A 21,313-nucleotide genomic window follows, 5' to 3' on the forward strand; every position below is an offset into this window, starting at 1 on the left:
GTAACCAATACATAGGGGAAACAGTTCTTTACTAATAGTTTGTGGGTTTTGTTTCTTTTAACTTGCCAGTGTCCAAAAACTCCCCCTAATTTTGATGTGAATTTGGTAAAGCTCTTGGAAACTCATGAGCAAGAAATAGCTGATCGGAGGGCTTCTGCAATAAATCTGGAGCACCTTGTACATGAACTGAATGAAGAACGAAGAGCTAAAAATGATGAAATTCTAAGGCTCAAGGTACTATGAGTTAATCTCTACAGCCAATTTGTAAAGTTAAAACAAGACACAATACAAAGTTCAGACTTCTTATGAGCTCTGCTTAGTGGTCTGTCCATTAAAGCAGGAAGGCAGTTCTTGGTCCTCTCTTCACCTAAGCTGGTAACAAATGGTGACAACTTGCTTGAGATGTCCATATATCTTGTTTTCCCAAGGACTGTCTTGTTTTGTGTTCATGGATATCAAATGGTAACATCGTTTTTGCTGATGAACTGTTCTGACTTATTCTAAATCAAGTTTCTAATGAAACTGTAAATGGAAGGATGATGCAGATCTTTTCTGGAGAACTGTGCTTGTTTTCTGAGAAATACTTGTCTCTTACTCAAAAACACATTCAACTGTAAATGAAAACAGGAACTGCAATTTCATCTTCAAATAAAATGTTTCAAATTTCACTTAGGAACAATTAAATGACTTGGAGAACTTGCGTCTGGAAATGCAGGTATTGGTGGAGAACAACAGGAATTTACAGAGCCTCGTAGAAGCTCAGAGACTAAGCAAGAACAGGTAAAGTAAAAGAAAATAAAAACCTGTTGTAACTTGAAGCAATTAAGATAAACTTACTGGTTTTATTTGAAATACAATCTTACATATTGTTTATATAATTAGAGATTGACTCAGGCTTTTCTATGAAAATTGCGTACTGGCTTGTAAACTTTATTGCCTTCAAATCACAAATTCTTAAATACAACAAAGTTTTACAAAGGAAATGGAAATAGAATGTAAAATAATTACATGCATAGACATTTCTGTGTATTATATATTGCCATCTCACTTGTGTAGTTACGGATTCAGTAGATAGGAAATGTCCGAACAAATTGAACACAAGTTTTAACAGACATAAATGGAACCAGTTCTCCATCTTGTGTTTCTGAGGGTAAGGAACAAACTTCCTTTGAAAAGATGGTACACTGCTGTATACCTCAAACTGGAGATATCCTGAGGTTTGGCTCAAACTGTAAGCTGTATAGCTTAGTTTTGGACAGAAAATAGTATGTTTCATGGCTTACCTTTTTTGATTTGTCTGTTTTCAATATTGTAAAGAATTAAATAATTTGCTGGTTTACCTCTTGTGAGAAGAAATCTTAACTAGCAGCAAATAATTCTGTTGATATTTAATGACAATTAATTTTTAAGGGGCAATTTAGTAAATAGTAATTTCATGGTAGGTAAGAGCTTAATCTTTTTTTGCCTATTAAATGTATAAAAAAACTGTTCCAGAACTTTTATCCCTATTCAATGAAGTATCAGTGTTGTCAGTTTTAGAACTGACTTTTTGGTAAGATGAGTACTTAACGTAAAAGAACACTATTACATTTGCAAAATTAAGTATTCTGATTAGAAGATGCTATAATTGTAGGTGTCTGTGCAGCTCTAATTTGTCCTTGCATTCTATGTATTATACAGTCATCTTCAATTATGGAGATAGACATTTGCGGAAAATATTCTGTGCACAAGGTGGGACAGCTCAGGTGGGATATTGAATGGGGATGTCTGTAGGGCCTTCTGCTTAGCTTGCAACAGACATTTGCAAGTGTTTGTGAACTGAAATGGGAATCATGGAAAAACAAGAAGTGGTTACCTTGCCATGGAAAACTGGATTCTGTGGCTTTGTTTTTCACACACTTTAGGGAGTAGGTTACTTGGACCAAATTTTTCCCAGAAAAGCATTACTTTTATGTTCATTTGCTGGATTTTGGGACCTTGGGATATAATTTGGATATGTATTAACAATTCCCAGCTGCTGTTAGTTGATAAGAGTTGTGGATTAAATAGATTGAAGGCTAACAGTATATTGCATGCTCTCTGAAAAATCAAGTTTAGATATTTCAGGTGGGGTTACTCACAGCAGATCCAATCCCACGTACATTACGGGAGTAGCTGACAGCAGCAGCAGGTAGCAGTCTTTTCTGTGGCCCAGTGATAGAGATGATTTGATCATTGACGTCACATGGGACGAAGTAATGACATCTTGGACTGCATTGGAGGATGTTTGAGAACAGAAAATGAGACCAAGTGCCTGCTCTCTTCCAGTGTTTAGTGTCAGGGCAGGGAAGAGCGAGCTGTACAGGAAAGGTCAGCCTTCACCTCTGTAATGCTAAGCTGCAGCAGGCTCAGCTCCTCTGGAGCTGGTACAGGCTGGTCAGTACTAGAATTTGGAAGGCTCGAGCATAACCAATGATTTTAAACTTGGACGTTTTAAAGTTCATGTAAGTATCCACTGAGAATAAGTAAACAAAGTATTGCAGTTTTGTCCATTTATAAACTGGATGAATTTGGGTGGATTTTGGAAGCGGGTGGTAGTAAAATTTAACAAGGAAAATATTATTTTTTAGTTCTCAGAAGTTGTTAGAATTTTTAAGCTGGCATTTAATTAACAAAAACACCCACACATACACACACTCTCTTAGACTGAGGCTGTTTATACCAGATATAAGAAATAAATCACCCTAGCTAGCTATGTTGACAAAGATTTTAAGTTACTGAAAATAGTGATCTCTTATAAATTGCATCAAATTACAATAACTGTTAACCAATGACGTTCATCTTATGGCACGCTACAAGAATGAAGTGGTCCCAATGGTGTGTTCGTTTGGGGGTTATTTTTAATTTTATGGTGTTTCCTTCCATCCGATGTCATGTTTACTAAAATCTAACAAAATAAACAGTTTTCAAGTCTTATGAATACAAAAATCTTTTACCTTCTTCACTTGGCAAGACCTCTGAGCAGCGATCTTGTAGGAAGCAGTTGCTTTCTGCAGTCTATATGCACGTGAACATCATGAACTAATAAAACATTTACCTCAACCCAAAAGCTATCTAACATAGTTACATAGTTATTACATTTTTGTTTCCCTTAAAACATTAGTTTCTCTATACTCTAACACAGGAAAATGTGATATTCTTGGAATATAAAAGTTTAAACCCTTCCTGAGTTGTTTCATCATCTTCCGTATTTTGAGTATGAACATGCGTCAAGACAGCTACACATATTCACTGGTTTAATCTGGATGAAATGTTTTTACAACTAGTTTCCTCTATTTGTTGAGAAACTTTCCTTATTCTTGGATTTCCTAGTGACCAGAAACATCCTGATGTTCAGTACCTCAAAGCGAAAGAGGAGGAGATTGCTGAAGAACGACTTGCCAAGGTACATTACCCTTCTCATGTCAGTTGCTGTTTCCCTGCTGTGAAGTATTAACGTGTCGTCTTCTATTTCATGGCAGTGAAACAAACACTGATTTCTAGTGAATTCTAACAGACACAGCCTGATTACTTATCTCTTTAAGGTTTCTATCTTGGTCTAACACCAACAAACTGGGTGTCAGATTGCACAATAAGCAAAACCAGATTTAGATCACTAAATCTAACTCATCTCCAGAGTTGGAAAGTAAAGATTGTGTCACTTGCTGATGTCAAGGCTCTGCCAAAGGGAAGTTAATGTCACAGTGGAGGTTGTCATGGCTCTCCCAGACAGAAGAACCCCCTGCTAGAGCTCTGCTGTGTATGAATGGGTAGAGATACTTCTGTGGGTTGTTTGTGCTCTGCATATAGAAAAGAGATGAACTTATAGTGAATATTAGATGTCAGCTACTAGGTGGTAGGACAATTTTGGTAGGATCTGGAGTGAGATACGTAGCATCAATTAAGTGACAAATAATTTTTTTATATGTATGTATGTTAAACATTAAGAATGTAACTAATATTTTTTAACTTTTACAGAATAAAGCAGTGGAGGAGATGCTGAAAATCAAAGCAGAGTAAGCTTAAATATTGCTCATTGAACTGGAGATTTGTATGAAACTCATTAATACCAAAAAGATATACTGAAGCAATAGAAATCCAAGATCTGAAACTATAAAAGATGTAATTTGGAAACGTTGTTTACATTTCTGCAAGACACATTAAGTTCTTACTCTTTCTCATCAGTAGGTGGTAGTAGCACCTATTACTACATTTTCTAAAAGGGTAACATTATATCAGGACAATACTCTGAAATAGGTGGAACCATAGATAATTTTAAACAATTCTAAGTGTTCCCTCCAATATAAGTTTTTCTATGTCTTGAATTTGTTTATATGCAGTGAATTCTAAGCATTCCTTTCCAAATTAAATTGAAATACTGTTCATTTTTTATTAATAATTGTAAATAGTTTATAACTTTGCTTTTGCTAATTCTTTGCTTTTTTATTTGTTTAAATTTTTGCACTTCATCTTGAATAATGAAAATTGTTTATTATTAGAGGATTCTTAGACTGGGTTTGCACTATTGTGCAAGTAGTTCTCAAAAGTCAAGTGTTTTGCACCTTGTATGGATAGCAGTCAAGAAATAAAGTACTGAATTAGTAGATAAAAATTAGCTTGAAAATGTTGCTCCTGTTATTCTTTTCCTAGTCTGTATTGCTTCAGGATTCACAGTGGCTGAATCTCCTAATACTTGAGTTATTTATATTTAATGGAATGCTTTTTATGTAGGTAACTTCTTTTAAAGATGAAGATAGTTTTTTATGCACATGGTAATTTCAAAAGTAATTTTTATTAAGTTTTCAAGAAACCCTAGTCTTGATGTGGAGTTACTTTGCTATTTGATGCATTGGTTTTTCATACCTGTCTGTCTCTGAAATATGCTTTATAGCAGTGCTGCAATGTCTCATACAAACAAATAATGTACAAAGAGGAAAAAGATTCTTTTTGTCATCAAGAAAATATCTTGACAAATGCAGCAAATGAATACTGTTTTCATATAGTAGGTCTTAAACACCAGGCTTCAGTGAAACAAAACTGATGACAAAAATGTTTTAATTTAAGCAGTATTTAAATAGGCATGCAAAATTCCTAAAGTTCATATAATCAGTAGACAGGCTATGAAGTCTGTTGGCATGGTTTACTATTCTGTGAACCTGACAGAATGAAAACATTTTCAGCAGACGAGACCTCTATCTAAAGTGGTGGTCCTTTGGTTACCAGGCCAAAGAAGCTCAGACCATCTCTGAGCTGTTCAGAGATATCTGAGCAATAAGGCTATTGGAGAAAAGCCAGGTACAAACAAGCAATTTAGGAGAAACTTGAAGAGCAGCAGAGTTCATCTGACAAATTTACATACCTTAGATAAATTAATTCTACGTGTTCTCGCAGGTGAAACTTTTATTTCATGGGTGGAGTTGTATGTCCTGGATTGGAAACAGCATAGTTCCCAAAAAGAAGAGAAACTCCAAAACACTGCCTAGTTAAGAGATAGTATTAAACACAAGAGCTGTGAAGCAGAATGAAATTTTTCCTTCTCTTAACACTAAGTTCTAGGGAAGATATATTGCCTCAGAAGGATAATTTTAAAGGAGCCTGCCTCCATATCCAACGCTGACTTAATTCAGTTATATGCCATTTATGTTGGTTTTTAATATTTTATGATTCTTTTATGTTGGCAGATTAGAGGAGGCCAAAAATACCCTCAAAATCAAAGAGAATACTTGTCTTGAAATGACACTGGAGATGGAACGAACAAGAGCTTTGGAGCTGAAAGCATTTCATGAAAAAGAAGAAATTAGATCAAAACTAGAGGAAACATATGAAGAGAGAGAGAGAATTGGAAAGGTTATATAATTTTTTTTTGTTGTCTTTACAGTAGAAGCTTATTCAGCAGAGGTAGAGCTGTTGCTAATTGGACAATATTCTGATTAATTAGCAATCAAAGACTGCCTCTGAAAATGTATTGCCTTGCAGTTTTGTTGTATTTGCAATGCTGTTTCCTGCACTAGTGAAACTCTAGGTATGGAAATCATTGTTGTAATTTGTAATACAAATCAAATGGCGCTTTTTTTGTGCTTTGGGAGAGATCTAATGTAGTACCTAAGGAGACATAAGACAAATACAAATTTCCTGAATGAACCAATTCTTGCATCATATGTTACAACAAATTTGTGTGTTAGTATGTTAATAGTTTGAGAGAAGCTATTTCTTCTGAAAAGCGAAGGAGGGGCTATGGTTAAGAGGTACACAATGTATTTATTAATTACAGGAAATGGCCTTGCTGAGGAAGCAAGTTGACTTTCTTGCTGAGGAGAATGGGAAATTACTTGGTCATCAAAACCTAAACCAGAAGATTCAGTATCTTGTGAAATTGAAGAAAGATTACGCTAAACTTGCTGAGGTAAGTTGCAGAGTAGAATACAGATGAAGTAATGGCCTGACATAGAAGAGAGCTAAGATTTGAAAATAAAAACTAAAATTCCTGCTCTTCTGCTGGAGAGTGGCAGATGGAGACCTCTGATTCTATGCAGTTGTGTAAGTCATGGCTGGTCTGTCTCCTCACAGGCCCCAGACAAGAATCACCCCATTTTATTTCCTCAAGTACATAGTGTATAAAGGACATGAACAAGTGTAGATACGGCTTATATAGAAATATGAAAGTGGGTATGATTTCTTTAATACACCCATGTGTTTTCTGTTTTACAGGAGACTGAAAAACTACGAATTGAAAATGCTTTTTTGAAAGAATTAAAAAAATATGACATGTAGACATCATGATCAGCTATAATGACACAAATGAAACTGCAGAGCCATATTTTTAAAGTGTACAGAATAAGCAAAAAACCAGTTGTCAAATGACTTTTGCTGTGGTCCCAGAGTAATCAAGTGGTTTAGTTCCTAGATTTTTTTTTTTTTCTGGTAATAGCTGGAATAAAATTCTTTGCTAAGTTACATGGGCAGCTTTCAATGACATATTAACACCTTCCTGTAATTTTTCAAAAACTGGTTTTGTATAGGTACTGGAAGATACTTCCTTGAAACTTTTGTACCTTGCCAAGGAAAAACTCTCACTGGGAACACACCTGGATTTTTATTTCCTTTTGTGCTTTTATTCAGGTTACTACTGCTTCTGAAATGTTGCAGTTTTCACCAGAGCTGAATTTTAAAAAGCACAATTTCTTTGGGGTTTTTTTTTTTTTTTTAGCTAAGCACAGGGTCTCTTTCCTGGGTTGCTTAAAAATAATTTTCATATTGAAGTTTGTTCAGTAAAACATGAATGTGAATTTAGTAATAGACTTGTAAATAGTACTATAAATATCTTTTGGCTTTGTATTCTTTTCTTTCTCTAATTGAAATTAAAATGCTTTTTAAATCTTTTTTTTCCCCCTGTATAAACTTACAGCAGACTTTCTATATTAGCATTGTAGGAAATTCTATGTATTTTGCAACCATTTTCTTATAAACAAAACTTCAAAATGTTAAGAAACATCTGAAAATATGCAGGGCATTTTAGGAGTATAGCAGAAGTTCATTTAATCACACAAGATTTATTGCAAATAACTTTTTAGTGGAACAGAAAACACTGATTTATACTGTTTAGCTTTTTTTTTTTACTCTCAATAATCCTATCATTCTGTTTTTGGCTACTATGTACAGTGATTCTTTTGCCCACGAGCAATGGGGGAAAAGGAAATGAGGAGAAAGATGTGTGTCAAGTGGGGAACAGAATACCCAGTGACTTTCTTCAGTATTTGGCTGAGGGGAAGAAGAATTTCCCCCAGCCCTATCTGTGAATTTTGAAGTTGCCTAATCCTGCAGATTTGTTTCCACTTGAACTTTGATGGTGAACTACAGAAGTAAAAAGCTGATCTTAAACTAGGGAGGTTTGTGTTTTTCCTTTTGTAGACAAGTAACTAAAAAGTAACTAACTCCTTGCAGACAAGTCAGTAACAAGTAATTACGAGCAATCTAGTAGTTAGCTGCTGTCTCCTGTGGGCTTCGTTTTTTCCATGTTCTCGGTTTGCAGATGTTCCCCAGAGCAGCTCTGGTCTGTCCCGTGTGACTGTTCCCGCAGTCCTTTCCCTGCGGGCAGGGGCCTCTGGCCCTCCCTGGAGGGGGAGGCAGGATCCCTGCTGCGCGCTTGCTTCCTCGTGAGCCTTTCTCTGTGTTGTACGTCTATAGCAGGACCTAAATTGTTTTCATACTCCATTCTTGTTTTTAAAAAAATAAAGCCTTTGTATATAACGAAGATTGCCCGCGTGCACTTGTCTTCCCTTCCCTCCCCCTCCCTGGGGAACCCCGCCCCCGGTGCGGGGCGGTGCCGCGGCGGGCTCGGCCGGGCCCGCCATGAGGGCGGGGGGCGGGGCGGCGGCGGCGGCCGCAGCGGCGAAGCTGGCGCTGAGGCCGGGCGGGGAGGCGGCCGGCGGCTGGGTAAGGAAGGGAGGAAGGAGGAGATCAGCGCCGGGAAGGGCTTCCATCTGCTAACGGGTGTGCTGCCTGTGGCCGCCCGCGTGATTGAGCCGTGAGGGAGGGCTGAGGCCGTGAGGGCGGGAAAGGCGCCGGTTCTGCTGCTGCCCTCCCGGGGGTCTCTGCCCTTAAGGCCTGCGGAGGGAGTTGCTGGGAAAGCGGCGCGGCCTCGGAGAGCCGAGCCCTGACTCACCTCTTGAGGGAGCCTGGCCTTGTAGCTGCTGAAGGGTTGACTAATGCGTGGTGGTAATGTCAACAAACAGTGAGCAGGCTGAGGTAAGCCTGCTGGTATGTGAGAGAGAAGAGAACAGGCATGGTACGGGAATGCCTGAAGCCAAACCCAACTGAGAAACCCCAGCTGCAGTGGGTTTGTGTCAGTTCTACGATAAAAGCAGGATGTTAGTGTACTTGAGTATCAAACACTTGTTCTCAGCCTGCTGTTTTGCTAATAACCTTGCCCTTCTCCCTCTCTTCTATTTCTCTTCACTCATGACAAAAGCGGAGAGGTGGAGCACTTGCTTTCCATCGTGCTGCTCAGCTGACGTGCTCACCTGTGAGCTCACCCGTGGGTGTTCCTCGGGGATGATCTTTACTTTGGTTGTGTTTCTCAAACCTCGTTGTGCTTAAGGTTATGTGGGACTGCTGGCCTCTCACCTCAAACACACACTGTCCTTACCTACAGAAGTGAACCTTTGCACAGGCATGGTGGAGGTGGAGCCATACACCATACTGTGAATGGTGAGATGCTGACGTAGACAGCACACGCATATCAGAAAACACATTGTGGCGTCTCATTTAGGTACAGAGCAGGGGTTATTATTCATATGGCAAATGTACATTTGGACTTGAAATCCAAAGGAGGACCCACAAGAGAAACTAGATCTGAAAAAATCCAGCCTTGCATCAGGAAAAAAGAAAATCAACTTGTGTAATTATTAGAGATGGCTAAAAAAGCAAAACCTCAGTATTTGCCGATCCTTTCCAGTATATCAGAAAGGATGACAGGAAGGAGAATCAAAAAATTTAACTCCTGATACTCTTCCCTGTCCCCCTAGAAAGATTGTACCCTGCACTGACAGAAAAGCAGAGCATGGAATCACGGAGAATGTTGACAGCATATTTTCAGATTATTTTTCTCCTTTGAAATTTATAGAAATATTGCTTATTTGTTGAGAGGGGGAGTTGGTGGGGGTTTTTTTGAAGGTGCTATGACAGTGTATCATTGAGGTGGAGTGTTGTCAGCAGGTCAAGGGAGGTGATCCTTCCCCTGTACTCAGTACTGGTGAGGCCACATCTGGAGTGCTGGGTCCAGTTCTGGGCTCTCCAGTACAAAAAAGAGATGGAGCTACTGGAGAGAGTTCAGCAAAGGGCCACAAGATGATGAAGGAACCAGAGCATCCCTCCTGTGCGGAGAGGCTGAGAGAGCTGGGACTGTTCAGCCTGGAGAAGAGAGGGCTCAGGGGGGATCTCATCAATGTGTATAAATACCTGAAGGGAGGGTGCAGAGAGGATGAAGCCAGGCGCTTTCCAGTGGTGCCTGGTGATAGGCACCAGCTGAAACACAGGACGTTCCCCCTGTACATCAGGAAACACTTTTTCAGTGTGAGGGTGACCGAGCACTGACACAGGTTGCCCAGAAAAGTTGTGGAGATCCTCAGAGACATTGAAATGCTGTCTGGACACAGTCCTGGGAAACCTGCTCTAGGAGTGGCAGGCTTGGACCAGGTGATGTCCAGAGGTCCCTTCCAACCTCAGTCATGCTGTGATTCCATGATGGTGTTTCTTTTTTCTGGACAAATTGGTTCCTTCAGTTACTTGTTTCAGGTCCATTCTAGGTGATAATTATGAATTAAATGAATCCGTTTAGCTGCAAAACTAACCCAAGTTTTAAGTAAATGCAGTAATCTTCCTAGTAGCTTAAATTGCGCAGGACTGTAGATGCTTAAGTGTTTCAGAGGGCTCCCTTTGAATCCTGCACGCTTGCTGCAAAGGCATTTCTGCAGAGCAACCACAAGGTGACAGAGATTCAAGGAGTTTTGTGTTTGAGGAAGAACTGCAGAAATCTAAAAATAAGAGAGCAGCCATCACTTGTGCAGTGTGAAAAGTGGCAGCAAATGTTAAAAGTGCATTGACGCTTCTAAGAGGTTATGACGTAGGGTAGCAGGATACTTGATGGCAGCACAAAGATGGATTTCCTGACCAGAAGGATGTGTTGTGATGGCTCAGCCTAAGAGCAGCCTGATCAGGAGAGGTCATTTCACTTGAACAAAAGTTTTCCTTTACTTTCCCCTCTCCCCTGACAAACTTTGTCTAAAATTACTTCTGCCACTTCAGGAGTGATTCTGGATTATCTGAAATGTACACTGAAATTAATCTCTTAGAAAAGCAATCAGAACAGTAATCCTTGACTCACTGGGCTGGCTAGGCTGAGCCCTTGGCAGGGGAGGAATTTTATACCTCCCTCCTTCCTTGTGGGGAACACCTGGGGATGTTCCTGCCTCTCTGCCTGCATGCCATTGTGATGACCAGTCCTCTGCCCATGACGCAGGGGGACTCAACCTCTCTCTGGAAAGCCTTCTTTCTGGGCATATGCCACCTGCAGAGCACACTGCAGCTGATTTCCCTGGCTCTGCAATAGACAATCAGAAGAAGCACCCATGGGTTCAGAGTCACTTTTGAAGATAGCATAGCTGCTGTGATGGTGGGAACCAGCTTTGCTCCACCAGTGATAGACTCACAGGCTAATTCAAGTCGGGCAGGACCTCCGGAGGTCTCTAGTCCAACCTGCAACAGCTTGATCATGACCTTCTCCAGTCAAGTTTTGAATTACCTCCAAGGTTGGAGGGCCCATGACCTCTGGTCCAGTGTTTGGTTACCTTTGTTTTTCCTTGTATCAGATCAAAATTTCACTTGTTCCAACCTTTGCTTGCTGCCTCTTCTCATATCCCAATGCATCTCAGAGAGGAGCCTGGGCTCCATCCTCTCTACACCCTTGGGCGGGTGGTTGAAGACAGTTCCAAGATCTCTTTTTCTTAAGGCTTTTCTTCCCCAGTAGCATAACCTGGGTCTTTCTGATCCAAAAATATATTGAATTTAGGTGAAACACAAGAGAATTGTTTTTCCCTTTCATCTCTCTACTCCCAAATCTGCCTAGCCCGTAGAGGTATGTGTGGATGTACACAGCTGCCCTGAGCAAGGTAAAACTGTCTGGTCACACAGGCAGAGGGTGAAGCTGGGTGGCAAACCCCATCCTACGGTGAGCTGCAGCACAGCAGAAGGTTTCTTCCTCAGAAGATTGGTAGCAGCTGACATGGTTGTCCCTCTTAGCCCTCTCTGCAGGGTTTGCCAGGGCAGTGGTGGGAAAGCAAAGTGACGGGAATCATTTTGGATCATTTACTGTTGCCCTGATAAAGCTGGAGACCTTTGGAAACATGGGGCAAAATGAGGCCAAACCACGTGAACTGTCCCTCTCTGGAAGGGGATTAGTCATAGAGAGCTTGCACCAACCATCAACCAGGGATCTGCTTTACAGCCTTTTCCTTTTAACTTTGTTCTTGCTACATCACTTGCTTCAGAAATCATTGTGGCCTCCCCTAGCTTGCAGTTAATAATTTTTTCTGAGTAGGAGCAGAACGCGGTGGCTCCCCTTGATTTGGGCAGCTGGCAGGGGCCACAGTGCAGCCATTCCCATGGGGCAGGTGCACCTCTCAGCTGTGTTTGTTGGTGGCTTCACACATACATTTCTGTCTGCTTCGAGGTGGATCCCACCATGGACTGAAAGGTGACAGGTGATGAAAGCATGATTCCTACAGGCTTAGACAAAGCCTTGCTTTCATTTGCCCTCGTGTGCTCCCTGAGTGTGATAGTCGTGATCTGCCTGTGATCTTCTCCCTTGGTGTCTTCACGTCAAGGGGATGGTATCCCAGGGCTAGGGAGATGGCTGCAGCAGCTAAAACTATGGGTGTGGGGGGAGCCTGTGCATGGTGAAGGCTTTTCAGGCAAAACTGTGCCCTTTTTTCAGACTGAGGCTGTTTCACATCTTGTCAGGTTGTCTAAGGAGGGAGATCTTTCCTGAGAACCTAGTTGCCCCTTGAAGGCCCTTGAATTCACAGGTGGTTTTGTTGCTACTAGATGCTGGAGCAGAGAGCTCTCAGTAAATCTGCTCTCCAGTGAGCATGCAAAGTAAGGCACGAAGCCCCTCAGCTCTCACATTCCTCCCAGAGTACCCTGCTCTGCCCTCGCTGCGACAGTAAGGCAGGGCAGGTCATGGGAGGTGGTGAGGACCAGTGGTTTGGGTTTCTGACCAGATTTACAACAGATGTGGTCCTGGACCACACACAGCACATATGTGTTTGGTGTTTGTCTCTGGCAGGGCTGAATTGGACCCTTTTTCATACATCTAGTGAGGACTCATGGCAGGACATGCCAGGGTCACGCTCCTTCCAGGGCTGTTTCCTCGCTTCTGTTTCCTTTTGTGATTTAATACATTCATCCCCATGTAATACCAGCTGTAATTCAGCTTCAGAGGCGCACACTTGGGTTTTGCTCCAAAGTGCCCATGAATTAGTGAGGGTAGGCGAGTGGTCAGTAAAAATCCCTTTCATCCTACAGCTGCCTGTGCTGCTTCGCATCGGCTGCGTTGGCTTGGTGTTTGCATGCAATGCAGTGATGTGGACGGTCTTTGCAAAAGCCCTGCGACTCTCCTCTTCCTCGGCCTCTGCCTCTGTGACGATGACGGCCTCCAATTTCATCTCTTCGGTGAGTAGATCCCTTCCCCAGGTGCTGAAGCCTGGAGGAGCCCAGCGATGCGGGAACAGTCACACTGGATGTGACGGGTTGTACCTCACCTCCCAGCATGACCGGCATTGCTGTCCACAAAAGGAGAGTTACAGGCAGACATGAAATGATTGTATTGGGCCTCTGCTGCTCTGACAGCTGTTCACAGCAGAGGCTGTAGGACTTTGCTGGGTGGTGCAGGAGGGAGGGCGCTGCTGCCCAGCACAGTGCCTTGCAGCAGCCGTACAGTTTACTGCATTTTCTAATTGCCAGTGAGAGCCAGAGCTGGGAGCTTTGCTTTGTTTTGCTTTTCCTTTGCAACAGCTCACCTGTGACAAGCCAAAGCCACCCTAGCTGGGTGTGAAGATGCACTGCCTCTAGTGACAGCAAGAGCATTTTTGACCCGCAGGGTTTTTCTGCTCACTTTCCACTCTCAGCAGCTGTCCACCTTATTTCTGTGCTCCAGCTCGTAGTCAGTTCATGGTGGTATCCAAAACTCAAGTCAGTGAGACCCTGTTTTTTATCGACTGCAGTTGCCCAGTTGACTGGAGATTTGGCTCCCGAGAGCTGCTGGGAAGGCAGCAAAGCACACACGCACCTGGCAGAATCCTGCTTTGGGACCACAATATGGCTGTGCTTCCAGGCTGGATGGTAGAGTAGATCATCTCTGGCATCACCCACAGCAGCTGTTTCTGTTGGTGGTCCCAGCAGGAGTTTCCTCAAGCAGGGTTTTTTCCAGGGCCAGCTCTCCAAGCAGAAGTCCTTGCAGCTCTGGCAGCGCAGGAGGCCTTGGGGTGGCTCGGCTCAGCAAACTTTTGTCTTTGTCTTTTCCTTCAGGCCGTCCTGGGCAAGCTTCTCTTTGGGGAGACATGGACGCCTCTGTGGTGGGTCGGCCTTGCTGCGATGCTCTGCGGCCTCGTGCTGCTGCACACGGCTGCACCCCGGCTGGCGCAGCTCCCAGCGGAGAAGAAGGAGGCGTGATGGCTGCCAGCGGGGGGCACGATGCTGTGCCACCCCTCGCCCCTTGCCAGCCTGCCTCGTGACAGCGTCCCCAGCCCCCAGCTGACTCCGAACGTGCCGGCCATGTACCTGCTAACCCCTGCTCACCTGCTGATCTGCTGACTCGCATCTTTCCTGCCAGGTTGGCAGTGGTGTGGTGGCAGTGACAGCCTCGGAGGGAGCTGGTCCGCTCTGAGTCAGTATTGTGAAAATCAGGGCCAGAGGCTTATCAGCCGCTCCTCCGCTTCACACCCTGCAGCTGCGGAACTTTCCCAGTTTGGGGAAAGCTGAAAGTAAACACGGTGGCTGTGGAAGGCGGCTGTACATCAGTACTTTTCCGTAAGACGACCTGTCTCGAAGTAGAAAAGCAATCAGAAGTCAAGCATTGGAACAGGCTGCCCACAGAAGTGGTTGAGTCACCATCCCTGAAGGTGTTTAAGAGACATAGATGTGGCACTTAGGGACATGGTTTAGTGGTGGACATGGCAGGGTTAGGTTAATGGTTGGACTCAATGATCTTAAAGGTCTTTTCCAACCTAAATAATTCTATGATTCTAAGTAGATGCTGAAGGCAGCTGATATTTCTGCTCTGATGACTTTCTTCTCTTGAAATGGCCCCATGCCCACCACTACCTGTAAGGCTGCGGAGCCTTTCATTAATGCCTGCAGCTTCCCCTGTCAGTCACACACATATACCTTTTAACTTGCTATTTGTATCTGATGCCTGTAATTTCCACTCACCCATTCCTGACATGTTACTCACTATAAGGTTGCTGCTCTTTCCTTTAAACTCTTAACCAGGATGGGGTTTTTATCACCATTCCTGTTGGGTGTAGGTCAAACTGTAAATTTGGGACAATGCAGCAGGCTGCATGTGAGCAGTCAGCTGCTTCCACTAGGAGTGTTCATGTTCAACATATCCCCCCTCCACATTGAAGTTGGCAGTTGCTTTAACATTTGGTAAAATGGAGTTTCTCAAGCAACACTTTTCTTACACCTCTGGATGATGCTGATTCCCATTTGTGTGATGTAATCAACCAGATCACTGGTACCCACACATTTGCTAAATTTTGGGTCAGTGATTACTCTGTGTTCAGATGTCAACAGTGTGCATGTGTCAGGAACATAATTTCTAAGGTATTAACTTCTTTCCTCTGCCCATACATCTTGTTTTACTTTGAAATTTTTTAGTTGCAATCCTAATCAAGAAATATAATGATGCCTATAAATGTATGCATCATGCTGGTGATGTCACTTGTTTGCTCTAGGCTTATCAGGTTGTCTCTGTCTGCCTGTAACCACAGAAAGTGAGTGTCGTTGTTTAGGCCCAGTCGGTAGCTAAGCACCTTTGCAGCCACTTGCTCACTCCTCCCCGCTGCAGTGGGATGGGGAGGAGAATTGGAAAAAACAAAAGTAAAACTCACTGGTTGAGGTAAGGACAGTTTAATAACTAAAATACATAAAATATAATAACAATCACAAATAATAATTGTAATGAAAAGAAATATAACAAAAGAGAGAAATAAAACTGAAGAAAAAGAAACAAGTGATGCACAATGCAGTTGCTCACCACCCGCTGACCGATACCGAGACAGTCTCCGAGCAGCGATCGGCTCCTTCCTGCTGACTCCCCCCAGTTTACATACTGAGCACGATGCTCTATGGAAGGGATATGGAATATCCCTTCAGCTAGTTCGGGTCAGCTGTCCTGGCCCTGCTCCCTCCCAGCTTGTGCACCTGCTTGCTGGCAGAGCATGGGAAACTGAAAAACCCTTGACTTAGGACCTAAGTACGGCTTAGCAGCAACTAAAACATCAGTGCCTTCTCAGCATTATTCCCACACTAAAGCCAAAACACACTGTACCAGCTACTAAAAGAAAACTAACTGTATCTTGGCCAAAACCAGGACAGTGAGTCATGTTGTGGCAAGTGGAGAAAACCTAAGGGCACATTTCTGCGAGCCTCCCTATCGGAACCTGTCAGCTTTATCATGACTGGCAGATCTGCACCATGTCCAGCAGGAATGTAAAAATAGACTTGCGGGTGGAAATGCCACTGGAGTTCGGTTCAAGCTTTTTCTTTCTTTGTAGCAGAAACAAAAAGTCAGTGTCCCCAGAAGAGGCCAAGAGCTGTTTGCTCCGTGTCCCCTGCGTCAGGAGACCATGCTAGCTCATCACATCTGGCAGCCGTGTCCCAAGAGGGGGAAAGCCTTTGCCTCTCCCCTTGGTGTGCTCATAAGTCTTTTCCTCCTTACCAACATGGGTCTTTGCACCTGGGGAACTCTGTGGGTAGCAGCAGTGATAGAAAGAGGGGATCTGTCTGGCTGCCTGGGAAGGTGGGACTTGGTGTGGTGACCCAGCATCCCCCATAGGTCTGCGGAGATCACAACCAGGAACTATGCATTTCTACATCAAGTCTGCTTAGACCTTTATACATGATGGAGAAGTAATGAAGGCTGCAAGCCTGATTTGTTTGCCCTTGTTATTAACTCTCAGCCAGCTGTAAGCTGTGGCCACCTTCGTGCAAATGGTGAGAGAAGGACCAGACTTTCTGGTTAATTTGGCTGTTGCTCCTTCTCCTAACAAACCTTTTGAAAAGTTTCTTAACGTGGACTGTCTCAAAACTGACATTTCTTTATTATAGTCATCGTTGGAGGTCAAGGTCTAGGAGATGTTTGCACAGGTGCAGAAAGTGTGGGCAGAAAGTTTAAGGCAGAAGAACATAAACAAGGGCTGTAAATTCAGTCATAAATACTTGAAGGTGGAAACAGAAATGAGTTTTCCTCCAATTACTGTGGGAGGGAAAGATTGCCAAGCAGGGTGTGTTTTTTTGGCAGAATCCCTCTCCTCTGTACACAGAGTTTGGCCCACATCTGCTGGTGTTGTTTGTCAGCATGGGGCCAGGGCTGCAAGGAAGGCTGCAATCACTGTATGGCAAAGCAGTGCACTTCTGGTAAATGGTTTGTGTGTGCTCATCCAAAATGTGGCTGGGTGCTGGCATTTGCAAATTAAAACACTGTCCAAAGCTCAGTGGCTGAAATTTAATGTTTACAGATATTTTAGACCAGACACACCAAAAAAGTGATGTGACACTTATGAGCGAGCTGTGTTTGAAGAGTGAGCAGTTCAAATGTGGTAGACCTTGCAAGGTGGCTGAAGATCATGGCCAGCCATAAGACCTTGGTTTACCAGGGCAGAAGATGGATTATCCTTATGTGGGAACTACAGTAGTGTGCTTGCGTGGAGTTTTGCACGCTTGAGCCAAGGTATTTTTAGAGAAGAGTCTCAGGTACACATTTCTGGTCAAATTCCAGAAAAATACACTTTTGTTTTCACGTCTCCCAGGCATTGGCTGTAATGAGTCTTTCCTGCATCTTTCCCTCATTCTCAAACACAACCCTAATTTTTCAGTACCTTGTTCATCAGATTTTCCTCAAGCAGAGCTCTACCATGTCACACTTTAAACAGTAGAAGCGGCAGGTGCACGGTTAACAGCAGGGCTCACCGTGTCACTCATGAAGATGGAAGTAAGTATGCTTGAACTAATGGTGGGAAGTGTTTGAAAAATCTGTTGTATAAACAAGGTCCAAGAGTATTATATTCTAAGGTAAATAATACCTTTACAGGGAACAAAGCCAAATGAAATTATAGTTGCAGTTGACCCTTAAAGCATAGTTGGACTGATTAGATAAGGAACTATACATAAAACCTGAGAAATATCCTTGTTGTCATTGACAAGGAGCCACTGAAACTTGGTAGGTTTGTACAACATCTCAGTGACATCGTATATCAAAATACCTTGAAGGACAGTATGTTTGTCTGGGTGATAAGTAGTTGAAGTAGATGTGATAAATAAGATCAGGAGATTGTTCTGCTAAGTTTGGTCTATTTACAATTTCCAAGGAATTTGATTCAGTGCCCTGTGTTGACTCTTCAGAGACCTTAAATATTGATCACATGGCATGGGTATCACTCACATAGTTAATTCCACTAAAATATTGCAAGTGGTGGGGTGTTTCTGAAGAAGGAAAAGTCATGGTGATTGAACACACCAGAAAAGTGGTGCCATGGATCTGACCTTGGCTGTCACAGAAAAAGCATGAAGTTACAAATAAATGGGTACTAATACTGGTGTGTTCTTGGTGCCAAGTGCTCTGCTCACCTTCTGCAGAAGACCCCCAGCAGGCCTTTGTTTTGGGGGTCTGAGAGTTGTGTAGTGTGGGTATTTGTCCACAACAAGTGTTGTGGTGCCTCGCTTGGTCTCAGAGAAAAATCTGGGGTGCGCTCAAGTCGGTGGTGAAGGCCTTCCCAGGAGAGCCAGGAGTTTGCCTTTAAAAACCAAGTGTCTGGGGTGCTGCGCCACGTCACTTTTTAAAGGAAAGGATTGCAAGAAAACATTTCTGAAAATGTGGTCCTGAGGAAGAAACAAAGTGTTTTAGACTGTAAAGCAACACCTTCTAGTTTCAGGCAAAAGATGGTTGTTGGGCTAAGTGTTTCAGTGCCTTTTCTAAGGCAAGTCTGTTTCTAGATACTTTAACACCAAAAAAGAAAGGTCAGCAACCTGCCTGTAAAATATGAAATGGGGTCTTGGGCCATGGGCAGGGTGGAAGGGGAGGCCGTGGAGGTTGGGCAGGGGCAGTCTGTCCCCCTCAGGGCCCTGATGTAGTCGGTGGCTGTACCTGGGGTGTTGTTTCCAGTGCTGGACTCCCCAGTTCAAGATGGATATTGGGAAACTGTTCTGACACAAGAATACCAACATGGCAGGGACCTATGAGGACAGGCTGAGGGACGTGGGCTTTTTGGAGCTAGGGAGGCTCAGGCTGACCTGATAGCAGTCAACACGTGCTTGGAGAGGAGTTACAGAGGCGACAGAGCCAAGCTCCACTCCATAGAAGTGGCCAGAACAAGAGATGACAGGCACAGGTTATGTCTTCAGACTTTCAAGCTGACCATCAGGGAAAAAAAGGTCACCAGAAGGTTAGTTGCCATGTGAGGCAGCAGAGGCTCCACCCATGGAGGTTTTCGAGGCTCAGCTAGACAAGACCTCAACTGACCCGATCCAGTGTTGGTGACCATCACATCTGGGCAGGAGGCTGAACTTCCTGTGACCTATGGACGGATCTCATGAGCAACACCATCTATAACAAGCTGGTTTGCCCTTTTACCTCAAGTTTGGCAGTTCCCATTACGTGTTGCTGTGCCACAGAAAGGAGGTTCCTCCTTGAGTCACCGTACAGACCTAGGCCACCAGAGGCTTGTTGGCTAGCGGCAAAATGGACACTTGCGGATGCTCTCATAGTCTGAAAACAAATGCGCTGTTCTCAAAGGAGAAGGACCCCACTGTACTCAGTTGCTGATAATGAAGTGCTTCATACATTTGAACCTTTGCTGGTTGAGGAGACAGCCTGCTGCATGCAAAGTGTTGGCTTCCAGGGCAGGGTAACACTGACCAGCTGCAGCATCCCAGCATGGGGTGACCAGAGCTCCAGGAAGCCTGGACCTTGCAGTGCTCTGACCTGTAGCTGCGTGCAGCACTGCAGTAACCCAGGTCCACTAGCAGCACTCAACATACACAGGACAGTTTTTGCCCTGCTGAGCAACCACCCAACCACTCTGTTCACTCTCCAGGGAAACTTTTTGGTTTCTGTCTAATAACCCTCTTAGTTGTTTCGATTTTTCCTTGGGGTTTAAGGAAAAGTGGCTGTGAATGTCTGTACTAATTGCCAAGACTTCCGAAGCAGCTCCTGGGGCTACTGCACGCCCTTGAAGTCCCAAGGGATTGCTGGTGCTGAGTTAATGCCTGAGGAGCTCCTGGGTTGGGCCTCCCGCTCCCATTTTGCTGGGGGGAGATGATGCATGCCCTGCTCAACCCTACATGGGTCTTGCACGGCACAGAGGCTCCACTGCACCCCGCGGGGATAAAGCCGCAGCAACAGAAATAAGTGGGAGGGAAGGGCTGGAAAGAGTGGTAGTAAGTGGGGCGTGGTGGATGGTACCACCACTTTTTGGAAGAGGCACGTACGTTTTGAACCCATTGCTCAATCTCGCTTGGCTCAGAGGTCACTACAAGCTGCGCTTTCATCCCGCCTGTGGGAGTTGGGGCTGGGGCTTGGCCACGTGAGCAGCTGGCCTCCTCCTGACACAAGCGGAGCCTCTCTGTTTTTAGGGTCAAACAACTCTGCTTGGCACTGTGACCTGCTCTCGGCGCAAGTGCATGGTCTGAACATCAGCCAGGTCTTTGAACCTCATTGCTTTCAGTAAGTTCAGGCAACACTTAAGGAGAAATGAGCAGTGCCCCAGGGAAGGATGAGGCATTACAAATGCCACATCTCCAGCTGCCAATCGACTTTCCTCATCAAGAGAGGAGGTATTTTGAGTGACTCGTTCCCTTCAGGACACTCCTGAGTTAGGCAACTCACAGGCATGGCTCTGCCAGAAACCAGTGCTGCATGAAAATGCTTCCTAATAAACCCTGGTGAGCTACTCCAGCTGCCCACCAAGGTGAGAGCATCTTGTGCTGCTGTGAGGGACCATGCCCTCAGTCAGTCCCACCATCCCAAGGAGACTACCGCACGTGACATCCACATGTCCAAGGGTGGGACAAAGCCTTTGCACCCACCGTGCTTTGGGTCTGCTCCTACACAGCGCATGAGCCAGATCCCCGGTGCTGCGTGGGACTGTGTCCTTCCTGCAAACCCTCCTGGTCTAGGAAGGTTCTCCCTTTGCACCACGTAGCGATTTCAGTCGCGCTGCTGGCTGGTGGGGATGCGGAATGGCATAATCTGACCTGTAGTCTGTAGGCTGTATACATCAATATGTGTATAGACACACACACCCACACAGACAGATGGGAGAAGCTGTTATACCACCCCTGCAGAAATAAATGTTACTTGAAGACACTGGCATGCAAGTTTCTGTTTTCTCACTTAGACACGCGCAACCAAACACATATCCTGTAGGTGGGAAGGTATTCTGTCAGTATTTTCCTTGTTCTCTGAAGCTGTTTTTAATACACAGATAAATTATTTTATCCTCAATTCAATATTTGCACT

General features: G+C 43.9%; 2 protein-coding genes across 2 annotated transcripts in view; both read left to right on the forward strand.

Moving 5' to 3' along the window:
- KIF15 (kinesin family member 15) overlaps window positions 1-8,269 on the forward strand; it is a 39,149-nt gene extending 30,880 nt beyond the window's left edge. Inside the window, 8 exon segments of the mRNA XM_074859285.1 lie at window positions 70-234; window positions 674-780; window positions 3,352-3,424; window positions 3,997-4,034; window positions 5,700-5,865; window positions 6,290-6,421; window positions 6,727-6,782; window positions 6,784-8,269. Of these exon segments, the coding sequence (XP_074715386.1) occupies window positions 70-234; window positions 674-780; window positions 3,352-3,424; window positions 3,997-4,034; window positions 5,700-5,865; window positions 6,290-6,421; window positions 6,727-6,782; window positions 6,784-6,808 (762 nt within the window). The 3' untranslated portion in view covers window positions 6,809-8,269.
- Window positions 8,270-8,367: 98 nt separating this feature from the next.
- On the forward strand, window positions 8,368-17,291 carry TMEM42 (transmembrane protein 42). Its single transcript, XM_074886805.1, has 3 exons — window positions 8,368-8,451; window positions 13,099-13,245; window positions 14,101-17,291. The coding sequence occupies exons 1-3, from the start codon at window positions 8,368-8,370 to the stop codon at window positions 14,242-14,244; spliced, it is 375 nt and encodes a 124-aa protein (XP_074742906.1). The 3' UTR covers window positions 14,245-17,291.
- The last annotated feature ends 4,022 nt before the right edge of the window (window positions 17,292-21,313 follow it).

This window comes from Strix uralensis, chromosome 1, assembly GCF_047716275.1.
Source record: "Strix uralensis isolate ZFMK-TIS-50842 chromosome 1, bStrUra1, whole genome shotgun sequence".
NCBI lineage: Eukaryota > Metazoa > Chordata > Aves > Strigiformes > Strigidae > Strix > Strix uralensis.